Source organism: Procambarus clarkii, chromosome 9 (assembly GCF_040958095.1).
Source record: "Procambarus clarkii isolate CNS0578487 chromosome 9, FALCON_Pclarkii_2.0, whole genome shotgun sequence".
NCBI classification, from domain to species: domain Eukaryota; kingdom Metazoa; phylum Arthropoda; class Malacostraca; order Decapoda; family Cambaridae; genus Procambarus; species Procambarus clarkii.
In genome coordinates, this window is record NC_091158.1 from 53,493,125 (window position 1) to 53,510,184 (window position 17,060).

The window sequence follows — 17,060 nt, forward strand, 5'->3', positions numbered from 1 at the left end:
AAACTCTCAATTAATTATTATTACAGTCCATTCATGCTCTTCAAATAATTACCAAATAATCTAACATCCATAGGCACTGGTACCACAGTGTCAGTCTTATAATCCATTTATTTGTTTTCCCTCTTTTTTCAAAAGTGGGTGGTCCTTCGAGTATTTCGAATTCTTAATTAAATATTAATAGAGTTGAGTTAAAAGTCCCAATCCACAACAGTTGGTGGTGACGCCTTGTCTGGTGATGACGATGCCATGGTATGTGGCGAGGCCATGGCTGTTGGGGTCGCAATGTCTGGTGATGATGTTATGGCTGCTGGCGACGACATGGCAGGTGGTGTCGCCAAGTCTGGTGGTGACGACATGGCTGGTGATGACGACATGGCTAATGGTGACGACATGGCAGGTGGTGACGCCATGTCTGGTGGTGACGACATGGCTGGTGATGACGACATGGCTAATGGTGACGACATGGCAGGTGGTGTCGCCAAGTCTGGTGGTGACGACATGGCTGGTGATGACGACATGGCAGGTGGTGACGCCATGTCTGGTGGTGACGCCATGTCTGGTGGTGACGACATGGATGGTGATGACGCCTTGGCTGGTCGTGAGGCCATAGCAGGTCGTGATGCCATTACTGGTGGTGACGCCATGGCTGGTGGTGATGCAATGGCTGGTGGTGACGCCATGGCTGGTGGTGATGCAATGGCTGGTGGTGACGCCATGGCTGGTGGTGATGCAATGGCTGGTGGTAATTCAATGTCTGGTGGTGACGCCAAGGCTGGTGGTGACGCCATGGCTAGTGGTGACGACATGGCTGGTGGTGACGCCATGGCTGGAAGTGTATCCATGGCTGGTGGTGATGCCATGGCTGGCGGTGATGCCATGGCTGGTGTTGACGCCATGGCTGGTGGTGATGCCATGGCTGGCGGTGATGCCATGGCTGGTGTTGACGCCATGGCTGGTGGTGATGCCATGGCTGGCGGTGATGCCATGGCTGGTGGTGGTGAAATCGATGGTGGTGATGCAATTTTTTTTTTATTATTTTTATTTTCCACCACTGACGTGGCCATGCAGTTACAATGCTAACCAGCATATATACATTTTCTTCTGTCCTCCATGGACAGGGTTAGAGATGTGTTAAACATATAGTTCAAGGGTTTATTGAACAATCAACCACAGAAGGTGATACGGTGCTTTTAAAATGCTAAGCTAACCTACATACGTAAATACATAGATCCACAGATTTACGTATGCCCTACATAAAGTGTTAGATGTGTCTTTTACTTAGTGTCATTAATGTGCATTTACAAAGGTGAAATGTAATTCTGATCAGCTTTCATATATCCTTTATACACATACATATACATATACACACACATGCATTCACATACATTTGTCTCTTTTACTCTGACAGGGTGAGATAGCTGATAGAGAAACTAGTGTGCAATTAAGCACTTAATCACTATAGGTGATTAAGGTGCTTTTACAAGCTCAGGTTATATAGGCACATTATATACATACATTGTATAATTGATATATTACAGGGTCAATCTAGGGTACAAGTCCAATATATCATCAATTGTTCCAGTACTCATATAGTAATTACACAGTTCAGCATACCTTAGCCCAGGAGGGCGAAAGTCAGTCAGTATAGGACATTCTACAATATAATGTTCAAGAGAGTGCATGTTTTCTCTTTCACAAAGTTGACACATTGTGTACTCGACATTTGGGTTTTGAGAAAGCTGCCAGATACGTCTATATCCCAGGCGTATTCTGGCCACTATAACATCACATTGCCGGGTTCTTGTTCTATTAGTCCCATATGTGACTGTCTCCTCACGATATCTATCATAATATTTAATGCTACAACTTTCTGGTTTTTGTGAATTTGTTAGGTCGATGAGATCTTCATTAGACATTTGTTTAAGTATTCTCTTTGTCACTGCTAATGAAACACCCATATCAATTTCTACCACTGGTTTTCTACAGGCTGTCTTTGCAAGCATATCAACAGTGTCATGCCTTGAGATGCCAACATGTGATGGTATCCATAGGAATTTAATTTCAAATCTGTTTTCTTTAGCAGCCATGACAGTGTCCACCCCTATATTTCTTCCTTCCCAACTTAGAAGAATCATATCTCCGTACCCTAAGTATTCTCTGATGTTCAGGGAACATTTTCATGTGTGGGAAAGCATGGAGCGCAATTAAGCTGGCTATAAAATGGCCAGCTAAGTTTCATAATGCAAGGGGGCTTACGCCTTTTGAGGCACAGGACGGTGTAGAGTCATCCTGTTTCCCGCCAAGACGCCCTGACGCTTCCCGGCACCTGATTGGCCAGGTGAGGTCACGTGCCAGAAGTGACCAATGACGAGAGCCCTCGGGCGGTGTGACGTCACGAGGCGGAGGGCTCGGGGCGGCTGGCGCCTGGGCGGGAAGAGTACGTCACGAGCCGTCATAGAGGGAAGACGCGCTCGAGCGATGTCCGGATCTAGAGAGCCGTTACCAGTAGATTTAAGCTCCGCTTCGATTTTGCAGACAGTCTGAGAAGCCATCCAACTTCCGTGGAGTGCCCAGAGGAAAGGACGGACTGGATTAGAGAGCCAAGAGCTCTGTCAAGAGTCTACAGCAGAGGGAACGTTGGGCTGTTGACGTCTGGGACGCCCAGACGACCACGTATTGTACATCAAGGGAGTAGCTACGGGCCGGGTCAAATCTACTGGCAGTGAGGCGAGGGGAAGCTGTGCTGGACTGCGAGGTGTTGGCAGTGCCAGAGAGAGTGGAGGACGACGACGGAGGTACCTGCTCCAGTACCCCAGAGAAGAGGAGGAGGAGGAGGAAGGCAGTACCAGTTGGGAATTAGCACGGTGAGGACGCGTTACCACGACGGCGACGGAGGAACCTGTGTGTGTGGTGGGAACTAGTCGACGGCAGAGCAGATGCCAGGACCAGGAACCTCAACATCCCTCAACAGAGGACGAGTCAACTTCGTGGTTGGAGTGAAATAAGGTAGATAATTGTCCCTCCCTTTACCCCTTTTGATCTAGGGGAGCTAAAATATTTTATAGGTTGTGAATATTTCTACTCATCATTTTATTGTCTAAGTGACAGAATATTAGGCTAGGAGCCAAGAACTCATTTAGGCATGAGTTGGTGCGTGTGAGCATTAAGGTGGGGATGTTAGTGATCCTGGAGGTGGTAGCTGGTGTGCAAAGAGCCAGCAACGAACTCTGAAGCGCCCTGCTGATTACATTGCTAGAGGCGTGGGGAAGTCAAGACGTTCTAACAGTTAGAGGTATCAGCTGATCATGTTGCCAGAGGCACGAGGTTGTGCCCGCCGCCTGACGGGTGGACCCAGTCAGCTGACCGTGATTGTTCAAATATATTGCATGCACATCCGGTACATCGTCCCCCTTCTTCTACAGAGCCGTCGGTATAGCACTGATACACATCGTTACCCATTCTCTGAGCACTTTCAGTGATGCTTTTAAGTGTTAACTGTTTTAATAATGTAGAGTGCACACTATCTTTCTTGGGCGCATTTACAAAATCAATTGATAGATCCCAGTTATCCCATGGAGTAATTGGTTAATCATTAATTGAGTTGGGTACATATTTAATATTTTGGAATTGGCTACCTTGTAGAACCAAAATATATAATCAGATTTCGTTCTTCTATAGACCTCAGGTGACTGCAGTATATTAGAAAGTTTAGCTTGAAACTTCATGTGTTGTCTAGATCTACTCAATACCTTCACGCCGAAAACTGTGCTAATAGACAAAATTCTGTCACATATGGTAGGAAATTTTAACTCTGCTCTCATATTAAGTATTCTCGTGGACTTTGGAGCCCCAAGGATGAGACGAATAGCTTAATTTTGCAAGGTTTCAAGAGATTTCAGCTCTTTGTCAGTATACAGTGTGAGATGTAGAGCATTATAGTCAATCACAGAGCGTATAAATGATACATAAAACATTCTAGCAAGTCTCACGTTAATTCCATGATTGACACCAACAAGACCCGCAAGGGCCTTAATCTCTCCCACAGTCTCCTCTTGAGAGAAGAAAGGTACCCAGGGTCGTTAATGGGGACACCAAGGTATTATCTGTAAGACTCGCAGTTCTCAAGTGCTCGCCAATCTATAGGATAATTGGGTGGTGGAATACCACATGGAATGAGGGCACGAGTTTTCTGTACAGAGATAAGGAGGCCACATTCCTCAGCTCTAGTAGCAAAAGCATCGAGCAGAACTTGCATTCTAGGCTCGGGGGCAGCCTGTAAAATTATATCAGCAGCATAACAAATGACAGTCTTCATTATTAGTTGGAAGATCTTTAATATGTTTATGCATCAGAACGTTGAACAACAAGGGGCTGAGGACCCCCTCCTTGTGGAGTTCCCAGATCAAATGTTTGCTCTCTATGCTTTTAACACCATTAAACAAAACATATGCTGTTCGATTAGACAAATAGCCCTTTATCCATTTTAGTAATTTTCCTTGTATTCCCAGCTCGACAAGCTGTTCCAGTATGATTTCTCTGTTTGCTGTATCAAAAGCTGCAGCTAGGTCGATGAAGACTGTTTGAGGGGAAGCTTCAATATGTGCGAAGTACTCAGCAAAACAGTGTTGTGTACTGAGCCCAGGCATAAATCCAAACAGTTGGGGTGACAGGTGCCCCTGTATACGATACATGAGTCGGTTAAGAACAATACGTTCAAGCACTTTGCAAACACACGATGTTAGAGATATGGGTCTATAATTATCTGAGTGTGGTTTGGGGATGGGAACAATGACACTCTTTGTCCAAGCATCAGGTAATACTCCCTCACTTAAACTCATTCTGTACAACACTAAAAGTGGATTACCTGGTACTTATGAGACTAATCTCAGTAGACTGTAAGTAATACCATCCTCTCCAGGAGCAGTTGATTTGCCCAATTTTAGTGCATGATTTAATTCCCATTCAGTTACATCATTAAGGTCCGACACGTCGACAGCTGTACAGGCAAGATTGATGGTTCGTTGTCTGTTGGGGCGTGTGTCATTAAGTTTGTGCTGTATGTTAATTGGGAATGAGTTGTAGCTTGATGTTAGTGCCCATTGATCAAGGAGAATGTTTGCTTGTTCTAGTGGGCTGTGGTGCAGTGGTTTGATTGGGGTTGCTTCTAGAGATTTTTCGTACCTTTTCCCAAACTTCAACAAGTGTTGTTTGCTCATTTATACTTTGTAGGAACTCTTCCCGATGTTTATTACGTATAACGTTGCTCATGTCTCTCACCTCTCTATTTGCAACTAGAAATGCATGCAAGTCTCCTTGTGCTTTGGTTCTTTCGTATGTATCTCCAAGTTGCTTTACTCGTTAATGTTGTTTAACAAATACGGGGTCAAGGACCCACTTGGGTGGTAGTAGGTGTTGCCCAATTCTGCTAGGCTTACGGCTTGTTTCCCAACACACCCATGTGTCGTAGTAGGTAGTAATTGTATCAACGAGATCTATGGAGAAGGCTTGTACATTCGTTATTTCGTAATAATGATACCATTTTGAAATACAATTAATAAAGTGGTCGTGCAAACCATATGGAATATTCATTTTCCGTCTCTGATGTCTATTAGGTACATCACACTGTACTTCATAGGAAGCAGAAACTGCATAGTGATCACTAACCAAGTGATTTACCAACGAACATTCCATACTATTGCACAAGGTAAAATATTGCCCATTACATAATCAAGTCTGCCTCCCAATAAATGAGTTTGGGTATCCGTAGTATACACGGTTAATCTGTTGTCATAAACATATTTGATAAATTTGCATCCATTATCGTTGTTAGTACTGTCTCCCAGCGTAATATGTCTAGCATTAAAATCTCCCATGTATATTGTCCCATGATTGTCTAGATCTGGGAGCAATGTTACATTGAGTTTCTGGCTTCTGGCATATACGTTGAGGAATGAGAAGTGACCTGCTGCAGTTTGTACATGAAAGTGATGGTACTGTGTGTGTACATTGTGTGACGTGCTCAAAAGAGTGTGTGGTAAATCACTTCTGATGTATGATAGTAGGCCTGTGGCATTGCTGTTAGTATAGGATGCATACCCTCTGATTTTTGGTAGAGTTTTGTTAATCATGTTGGACGTGTAGGGTCCCTGTATAGCAATTATAACTATGTTGTTACTGGTAACATGTGCAATTAGATCATTCAATCTTTTGTTGATGCTACGAATGTTCCAACTGAGAAACCTAATGGTCCTTGTGCCAGCAGCAGCCATCGTCTTGGTGTCGTTCCTCCTTGGGATTGGTGGTCCCATTGTTGTCCTCGTCCCACTTCCACAATGTGTTAATTAGTGACTCTACGATGGAAAGAGCCGCACCAACCTGGTGTTTGGTGTCGTCAGTAACATCTGGTGATGACAGCAGTCCCCTGATTACCGAGGAACTCGGGATGGTCCGTGAGTGAATGTTCTCTGTAAGTTGCATGACATAAGCACTGTTACGCAGTATATTATCACTCAAGTACTTTACTTGAACGCTTTCGTGAAGATCGTTAATGAATCATATATGCTGGTGCGGGTCGACTGCCTTCTCCAGTTAATGTTTCTGTGTCGCTATCACTGCTGTCATCACTGAATTGACTGACGACGTCGCCGCCCTCATCTCTGCTGCCGCCGCCACCACTGCCACCGCCGCCGCCGCCGTCACCACCACTGCAGGAACCTTTACCAGTGCAGGCGACAGCTGTGACACAGCAGTGTGGAGGCTGCTGTGTCTCTTGTGAAGGAGCCCGACGTAGCGTCTCTATAATTTCGGCCATTTCTGCTACCTGCGCTTGAAAGGCTTCCAACTGTCCTTCAACTGTTGTCTCAGGTTGTTGTGTGTTGTCAGGGGCGTTGCTGGTACTGTCACCACTATGGGATGGGTCAACAGTACTAGAGCCAGCATCAGTAGGCACTTGTTGAGTCTCGGGCACTTGCCGCTTTGTGCCAAGGGAGGCTGGCCGTTTGGGACAGTCTGAGTGCCAGATGGTTACTCCCTCCGTACCACATCTGAGACACTTCAGCGGCGGTTTAGACGGAGCCAGTTTCAGGTTGTTGCCCTGCTTCTGTTACAGTGTTCTGTTGCTCCTGTTCCAGCTTTCTTTGGTTTCTGGTCTTCTTATACTGACAGTCCTTCAGTGCATGAGGACCGGAACAGAGAGCACACTTGGGTGTGGGGCACCAGCAGTGCTTAGCTATGTGGCCATTGCCAAAGCACTTGTAACACTCCACAGGGTCAGGCTCCCACAACCTGAACGTGCTGGGGGGGCGCATACAACCCAGCAAACCAATACTTGTCAGGTGGCAGTTCAGTCTTCTTCCAGACTATGACTATTTGATCGGTAGGCTCTCCATTCTTCTTCAATCTTCTTGCTTTGTGTACCCCGTCTAACTCATAGGCCCAGTCCAGTGGATACCCGTGATTGTATCTGTAGACTAGGTACTCATCCATCTTCTTGTTTCGTGATGGATTATCTAGAAGGGAGTTTTACATCACCTATTTTCCCTTGTAGAAGAGCAAGTACAACATCCTGTTTCTTTCTTGAAACATACACATATGGGTAGTTGACATGTGGACGTAGCACGCCTGCAGGGTTAGGTGGGTACACCTCGCTCAGTTTCTTGCTCCACACTATCTTGTCCGCTACACTCGTGCCTTCAGGGAACGTCAGACGTGTGTACTCGCCCCTTGGTGCTATTGGACGTCGTCCACCCTGTTGTTCACCAGGCTTTTGTTTCCCTTGTTTCCTTCTCTGGCTTTCACTTAACACCTGCATAAACCCATCACTGGGTGGTGGGGTGACAGTGTCACCGGTCATGGTGGGGGAGAACCCCAATGGTGCGGCAGCCGCCTCTTCCATACCTGCTCCTTCAGGCAATGTTAATTGGAGTAATTCACCCGATACCGAGTTATAATCTTTTATAACCATTTGATGATGATTAGCACGACAAATAGTAGAGCAGGCAACATGCCTTAACCAGTCATCAGCACCAACAGTCATAAACCTGCTCTGAGGGGTAGAGCCCCTCAGTGGGTCCCAGTAGGACTAACAGCCGAGGCTTAAGTATGCCAGAGGAGAAAGGTCCTTACAGCACAATACAATAGGGCCTAGACTGCCACCTCAGGTGGCCATCGGTCTCTTGGGTTAACAGATGGTGGGGTAGGCCTGTGGTTGTGCTGGCCTCCACCCCTCACACACACACACACAAAAGTTGTGAGTGATTCAACTTCCACGGCAGTCTCACTCAGTACTGTTTGTCTTTATATACAACCGTATCCAGGTATTGCTGGTAAGTCCATGTATCATCTGGACTAGGCTTCTCAGGGACACTACCTAAAGTGTCTATATCCCACAATTTAAACACAGAGGGGATTAGACTCATTTGTCAGTGATCTGTAGGGGTGACTGCTCCGAGCCTAGTCACGCCACTATACAATGGTTTGGTTGTTTGGTAATTAATGCAGATTTTTGCTGGAAAAGCACCGGTCCGGTTAGCAACTTGCCTCCAGCAGATGACAACAAATTCATACCAAGTTGTCTGGTGCATCCAGTGATAAATCTGTAATAATAGTCGTCTCCAATAGGGATCCCAACATCACTAAGACAGTCTCAGATTTATTTTCTAAATTTATTTTGTAGTCAGGTAGCCTCATGCCGTTGCGTTTGAGATGTTTAACAGTGTGAGCAAGACCTGTGACCTGCAGGTCTGAAGGAATCTTGTCCACAACTACTGCATGTATTGGGTTAGGGGAACTTCCTAGTCGTACCAGTAACTTGACTAATTGATATTCACAGGGTCCATTATTAGCCAAGAAACCAGAGACGTTTAGTTTCACTCAGTTGGCAGTTTTTAATTTCAGCTGTTCAACTAAGTGTTTGGTGATAAAAGTCTTCTGTGAACCATGGTCGAAAAACCTCTAGTATTAACTTTAGATTTCTTGTTTATTAACTTTAATTGAGCCGTGGGCAGTGTAGTATTGTTGCCTGACTCAGTTGCAAGCACATTAATCTCCTGATGCTCTTTGCAGTATTGAACTAATGTTGAATTAGCAGAATCTTTACGAGGATTTATAGAATTTAATTGAGCCTTTCTACATAAGGCGTAATGATGTGCACCCTTGTGCATTTGCCGCACAAACGTAAGGTGATTACTCAATCAGTCGGTTCATGAGAGCCCATGCACTTAGTGCATCTCTGCAATTCTTGCAGGCGTTTAATCCCAACATTAAAATTAGGAGAAACTCTACACTTATAAGTGATATGTTTTTGTTCACAGAACAAACACTTTCTCTCCCTCGTGGGATTTGTCTTCTTATTAGATGCATCAATTACAGTCTCAGGGAGATACAGAATACATACCTATATTACTACTCCTCTTTCCAGTGGATGGAGTAGGCTTAGGTTTAAATTTAATGGACTTATTTAAAGTCGATTTTGTTTTAACTGAATTCTCAGTATTAGGATGCTTGGACTCAGGTTTAATTTTATCATGAGTCTTTAGCCTATTGATCGTGATTCTTGAACCCTCAAATATTTGACCGAGAGTGAGAAACTCGGTTTTGTAGTGAGAGCATATTTCTGCTAAAACACTACGAAGAAGTTTCCTCTGTAAAAGCAACTTAATAGACCACTCAGAAGCTGGTACATCAACTTTAGTACCAAAACCTTTCACTAGAGATTCTACTTTCAACCTAAAAGTCTGAAGAGAGTCTGGTTGATTATTTGGTGCATTCATGTCTAGCAATTGATAATACAGATTAGCTATACTTAACTCCGTGTTGCAGTAATTCAACTTCAACAGTTAGATAGCTTCAGCATAATTACTCTCTGTGAGGGTTAAGTTGTTTATTACCGTCTTAGCCTCCCCTTCGAGAAGGCTGTTTAGGTAAGAAAATTTGGATACCTTATCAATAGAAGGTTTTGAGTGAATATGAACCTCAAATGAAGTCCAAAATGTATCCCAGTTTTCTTCATCCAGTCCAGCAAATGAAGGCAAGTCTAGAGTAGGTAAACGAGCCTCTGGTAGTAATACACTGGACTCAAGATACATTGGCATTTAGATTCAGTTTTTGGTTATCTACTATATCATGTAGAACATTAAACTTGTCTTGTGTGTTATCTTCATATTGAGATGTTTCAGCTATAGCTTGGTCTATGTCCTCAGGATCACTGTCTGCATCATTTAGTACAGCGATATAAGACTCGATTGTAGACCTGACTTGATCAAATTTGAGATCAGCTACTCTCAGAGACACTTCCAATTTGTTGTAATGAATGGGAGTTGCTTTGGATAATGCTTCAGACTTATTGAGCAGTCTAGTTAGATGGCTTTTAAATCCGATGAAAGTTCTCTTTAACTTCTCAGGAGTAGCCATGGTGGTTTTATGTTCAAGTTTCACAGGACTTGAATAAGTATTGCTGAAGTAGCTTGGGTACTTGCTCCTTTGTTGGCAAATATCTTGAAGGTAGCCTAAATTATTCTCACTAGGATACGCACTACCTCTTTGGAGGTTAAATTTACCTACCTAACAACAATAACTAGGATTTGAATGGTACTTGAATGTCACTATTGGAGTTTCGTCTGGCTAGCCCTTCATTATGACCATTCGATGAGATAGTGAACATTCAGTAGCACTCAAAAGGTGTGAAATAATAATATGGTAAATTACTTATTAAATGGTTATGTATCCCACCCTATTCTAGGGTCAGCACAACAGTAAATAATATAATAAGGATAAATCCCAGCCTGATTAGGGTCAGCACAATAGTAGATATTATAAATGTACACTTCTGTCTAGCTCAGAACTAAATGAAATAATTTCTACTTAGGAAACTACTAAATTATTTACTCTGCATTTGTGCAAAACTTTGCACAACCACAGTCTAAATTCCTACCTAATAAAGGTGAGCATAAAATAACTAATAGTGCAGTAATGCGAATATAATTGTGCTGTTTTTGGATTTTTTAATTTTTTGTTATATATAAATGTGCATTTAAACACACAAGTGAAAGATTAAATATATACAGCTAAATTTAGCTTGTCAGCTACAACCTTCTGTGATGGTTGATAGTGTTAACTAATTTGTCACCTCCATGTGACCTAGACTCACCTGACAGGTGCCCACCATCTGATGCCAGGTTTTGCCTGTATTTTGGCTGTAAATAGTATGTAAGTGGCATCAAATCGTACTCTTTTCCTCACCCGAAAGGTAATGTATTTAGCAGCATGTTGGTAATATTCTAGACTCGCTCCCCAACGATTATCATTACTTGGTTGGTGAGGTTCCACTAATGTGAACAGTACTGAACGGCTGACAAGTTTAAATGAGGAAATTATTGTTTTAAGATGATTAAATACCTCAGCTGAGTGTGGAGTAGGATGGATGTCATTGCCACCTAAGTAAATTATGGTTAGATGGTGAGGCCTATCTAACGCAGGTGTTAATGAAAAGTTATTGTAAAAATTTTGAACTGTTGCTCCTGGTGACCTGAAGATTCTTACCTCTGTGAGAGGTATAGGTCTGAGTGTTGTGGGCAACTGACTGTGTCCCACTAGTGCTACCTCATACATGAAGTATTGACAGCAAATGTTAATTATAAATTGGTGTGGATTAGGCTATCATATGGGTACACTGCTGGTAGCCGTAAATAATGAAATATGTATAACCTAAAATACTACACACCGTGGTTAGTGATTGGTTAATCACAGGTTATAGGACAAGCAAATTGATTTAGTAAACTGGTCACTAAAATATTTATGGGATTAATAGTTTATCCGGTTCGAAGTTGACCAAAATGTTGGGGAATGGGAACTTTAACTCTGATATAATAATATTTTATTAAGGAGATTCGAAATACTCGAAGGACCACCCACTTTTGAGAAAAGAGGGAAAACATATAAATGAATTATAAAGCTGATACTGAAATACCAGTGCCTATGGATGATAGGTTATTTGGTAATTATTTGAAGAGCATAAATGGACTGTAATAATAAATAATTAGGAGTTTAAATCCTTAAACTCAACATTGGGGGTATTACTAGCAATTTATATATATCTAGGAACTGGCGCTGGTTCGTCACCAGTTGATTAATTACAACATTAAATATTATAGAATCAGAAATTAATAATAATAATAATAAATAATAATAATAATAATTTTTATTTAGGCAAAGGTACATACATAAAGAGATTTTACAAAGTTTGTTGGCTTTATAGATAGAGCTAGTACATACAATGCCTAAAGCCACTATTACGCAAAGCGTTTCAGGCAGGAAAAAACACTACTGACTAAAGCTTAAAACTAATGGGTAAAAAGAAAAAAATGCATTGAGTACAAATAAAAATAGAGGTAAAAGAGAAGGGAACATTGTTGTAAAAACAGCACAAATACAATTACAAGTTATTACAGAAAATTACATTAAAACAGCGTTGATTAAAAAAAAAAAAAAAAAAAAAAAAAAAAAAAATACATGGGTTGACAATAGAGAGGTAAGGTAGGTTACAGGGAATTTATTAGGTATAGCTTCGTTTTTAACTTAAACTGGTTGAGAGAGGTACTGTCTTTAACATGGTTGGGAAGGTCATTCCACATTCTGGGTCCCTTGATTTGTAGAGCATTTCTAGTTTGATTAAGTCGTACTCTTGAAATATCAAAACTGTATTTCTGGTGTGGTGCTCATGGGTTCTGTTACAACCTTTTATGAAGCTTTTGAGATCAGGATTGGCATTACAGTTTAGCGTTTTATATATGTATAATACACATGAGAGAATGTGCAGTGACTTAATGTCTAACATATTCAGGGATTTGAGTAGGGGTAGCGAGTGATGTCTGGGGCCAGAATTGGATATTGTCCTAATAGCAGCTTTGTGTTGAGTAATTAGAGGACGTAAGTGATTTTGGGTAGTAGAGCCCCAAGCACAAATACCATAGTTGAGATATGGATAGATAAGGGAGTAATAGAGAGTGACCAGGGCAGGGCGTGGTACATAATATCTGATCTTAGAAAGAATGCCCACAGTTTTTGAAACTTTTTTTGATATGTTTAGAATGTGTCCCTGGAAATTCAGCTTGTGGTCAATGAGAATGCCAAGGAATTTGCCATCATAAATGTAGATTCTATGTGATTATAATGCATTGAGATAATCAAGCCTATGAAAAATATTGGCATATCATAGGAAATTACGTGTGTAAAAATTGCTACACCCTAGGCAACAAATATTAAATGTAAATGAATTATCTTAGAATCTCATATGTATAATAAATGTTGAACACATATATTAGAGACAATATTAGCATTAATCAAAGAAACTCGGAAAAGAAGGATTAGCTGTAAAAATATTTCACTAAACCCATTTCACAGTTCGAATACTCGTTGACGTGATCGCATAGCCCAAATAATGGATGAAACACCAGCAGGGGAAATGGTGTGTAGAGGAAGAATTTCTCAGCTTGTCCTCACCAACACGCTGCAATCACAGAGATGTAATAATATTTGACTAGGCTAGAGAATTATTCCACTATTCATTGAGAACTTGAGAATAACGTGGAATGAAATTAACGTTGGGTTTGTGGTCGGAAGTTGACATAACGGAGAACTACCTACAGTTATAATTTTAGACTAAGTGCACTCAAATCCAAAAATAATACTTAACGTAGGTTTGTTGAAACATTTACGTTCCCCGATATCACGTCTGATAGTCCCTGACATTCACTGCTGTTGAAGGTCGATTACGGGACGTAATTATCTTCTCAGACGTGAGATTAGTAGTTATTTTGGTGACAGATCGCCCCACCTGTGTATGGAAATCAGATAAGAAAATCAGAAGCGGGGAGCCACATAGTGCCACTCCATATTAGGTCACCCAAGGTGTGAGTGGTAGCAGTCGAAAAACAGTGAAGATAGGTATCTATTATGCGCCACTATGATCATGTTCATTTACAGTAAAGTAGCCGCCTATGTAGGACAATCAGATAAGAAAATCAGAAGCGGTGTGCCACTTAGAGCCACTCCATATTAGGTCACCCAAGGTGTGGGGCAACAACAGTTGTAAAAACAGTGAAGATAGGTATCTATTATGTGCCGCTATGGTCATGTTCATGTTCATTTATACAGAAAAGTATGACAGTATATTTAAGTAAAAAAAATGAATTTATTTGTATAATAAACACTCAGGTGAGCGGCAGTTACGCTCCCACCTCCCTCTATGGGACAGGTGTAAAAACAGGATCCTCTCAGTTGGGGTGGTCCCTCCCCCTCACCACCCTTCCTCGTACTTGATGACCTTGAGTGTACCGTAAGAGGGACCCACCTCCCTTAGTTGTTTTTAAGTTGGTTATATTTTAAGCTTTTATACTTAAAGAAGGAGAAAAAGAAATAATCCTGATGATTTATAGATTATATTATCAAAGTACATAGGGTTAAACATATTCGTATTGTAGGTCATCTCCCCCCACATAATATTTACTAACAAGGGCCTTCCTCCGTGCCCACAGGTCCGTTGTGGGGTCTTCCTCCCCCTCCTCCTCCTGGGACGAAGATGATGACTCACCATCTCCCAGAGAGTGAATGGGTTGTAGTGGGCCTCCCTCAGGTGGCTGACTGCTGACGTTATAGGGTTCACTCTCGCTGGTGGGGCGTTGTCCTTCCTCTCCTTGTGGTTCAATGACGTCACCACCTTCACTCTCGGTGGACATTCCTTGGGCTGAGGTGTTGGGGTGGGGATCCGATGGTATGTCTGGGTGACCATATGCTAGGCTAGTGTATTTATTTAGGTAAAAGCGCTTATCATCAAAAGCACTTAAACCCCTCTTAGTATTGAATGTGGTTGCCATCTGCCCCCCTATATTCCTTATTTCTGCGTAATTAAAAGTATTTACTACACCATTACTGTGAAGGGTCTCTTTAAAGTGGTTATGTGTTAAAGATCTTTGCACAGCTCGGGGAATACCCTTAGCGGTGATGGAATTTTTATTGTCAAGCAAAAGCACACTATACATTTTGGGCTTGAGTGCCACAACTTCAAGGATGTGTTTATCTGACACCTCTGACTTTAACAGTCCTAAAACACCCTTTTTAGAAGGATCATACAAGGGGTGAGTTTCAGGAAAATTACTCGTATCCATCCACAAACTAAGGGGTTCTTTCCCCATCTCATTAAAGACATCTTCAGCTAGTAAGCTGAAAATGAAACTGTCTGTATCACTATACAGCAGTTGTACCCTATCTGAATAGTGGTTCTTAAGTACCCTGTACCAAAAATGGTACAAACTGTATTTTGCTAGCTCAAGAATCTGGAACCCAATGTAATTAGGATGAGTAATTTTAATGAATAGTCTGGAACTGACAGACAATAATTTATTGTCACCTAAATGCACCATACGTTTAAAGCGAGGATTCTTCACCTCTCGTAAAAAGACCCTAGCTGAAGTCACTAGTTTGGTGTCAATGGCATAACGGGCTGGGTTCAGTACTGTTTTACCAAAAACACTGTTCGTCAGTAATTTGAAGAGTGTTTTCCTATCGTTACTCGTGGAGGCATTTCTATTGTTAACGTTGGTGTTAACAAATTCTGCCATAAAATCTGACTGACGGAACTCGTAAATTGCATGTATTGTTTCCACTTCAAGTCCTATCTCAATAAACAGTTGTAAAAGGTGAAGAGATATGAAATAATGTTTCTTGGGGAGATGATCTCCAACCAGTTTAATATTTTTTTTAGGGAGATTTGTAATGTTATTTGTTTCCAGAAGTCCCCTACTAAATGGTGAGATATCCTCCATACTTATTCCACAATGGTGTAAACAAAGGGGTAGATTGTCTGTTAGTCTAGCTATTTCAGGTTTCCGAAGTGGAAACCCACTTCGGCCAATCATTAGCCAGATACCCACACCCACGTACAGACTGGCGAAGCGACTCAACGGCCTGCTGACTCCTTATGTTCCTTGCGCCTTCAGCCTGAAGTCTCCAAAGGAATTTGTGGACTTACTGCGGGGCGCACGGGCCACAGGGATAAGAGCCTCGTTGGACGTAGAATCGCTGTTTACCAACGTACCTGTGGACGAGACAATCGGAATGATAGCCGACAGAGTGTATCGTGATCCAGCCTGTACTCCTCTTGACATGCCAGAAAGTATTCTGAGGAAACTACTCTAAGCTTGTACTAAAGAGGCACCCTTCTTGAGCCCGGATGGGCACATGTATAAGCAAGTAGATGGGGTCGCCATGGGTTCTCCCCTAGGTGTCCTGTTTGCAAACTTCTACATGGGTACCATCGAGCAAAAAGTCTTAGTCGACATGAACTTGAAACCGGCCATATACTGCAGGTATGTTGACGACATTTTTACACAGGTACCTGATGTCAGACATCTGCAGGAGCTGAAGGAGGCATTTGAGCAGAGTTCCGTGCTGCGTTTCACTTACGAGACGGAAAAGGATGGGAAGCTGCCTTTTCTAGATGTAACAGTCATGGAAAAGGGCGGAGGTTTCCACACTGCAGTCTACACTAAGGAAACAAACATAGGAATGTGCCTAAATGCCAACAGCGACTGCCCTGACAGGTACAAGAGGAGTGTTGTTAACGCATACGTCGACCGTGCTCTCAGCCACAGCTCAGAATGGAAGCAAGTCGACGAAGAACTCTGTAGGGTAAGGCAGGTCCAAGTCAATAACGGCTTCTCCAATGGTTTCATCGAAGACATCATAAGAAGGAAAGTGAAAAGCCATGCAACCTCCGAAGAGACAACTAACACAACACCTATACCCCCTATTACACTATTTTACAGGAACTTCTTTTCCACAGCTCATAAAACGGAGGAAAGGGTCCTGAAAGATATTGTTACTAGAAACGTTATCCCTACAGACAAAAATCAGAGGATACAACTGACGATTTACTATAAAACCAGAAAAACGGCCAGCCTACTCATGAGAAACTCTCCAGACACAAAACAGAACGCTTTAAAAGAGACTAACGTCGTCTATGCCTTCAAATGCCCACTTGGGGACTGTAAGCTCCAAAAAACCCA

The 17,060-nt window shown here is 42.3% G+C and overlaps 1 protein-coding gene across 1 annotated transcript; it reads left to right on the plus strand.

Moving 5' to 3' along the window:
• The first annotated feature begins 282 nt into the window (after positions 1-282).
• On the plus strand, positions 283-3,873 carry LOC138362938 (golgin subfamily A member 6-like protein 2). Its single transcript, XM_069321518.1, has 2 exons — positions 283-688; positions 3,737-3,873. The coding sequence occupies exons 1-2, from the start codon at positions 283-285 to the stop codon at positions 3,871-3,873; spliced, it is 543 nt and encodes a 180-aa protein (XP_069177619.1).
• Positions 3,874-17,060: the final 13,187 nt, after the last annotated feature.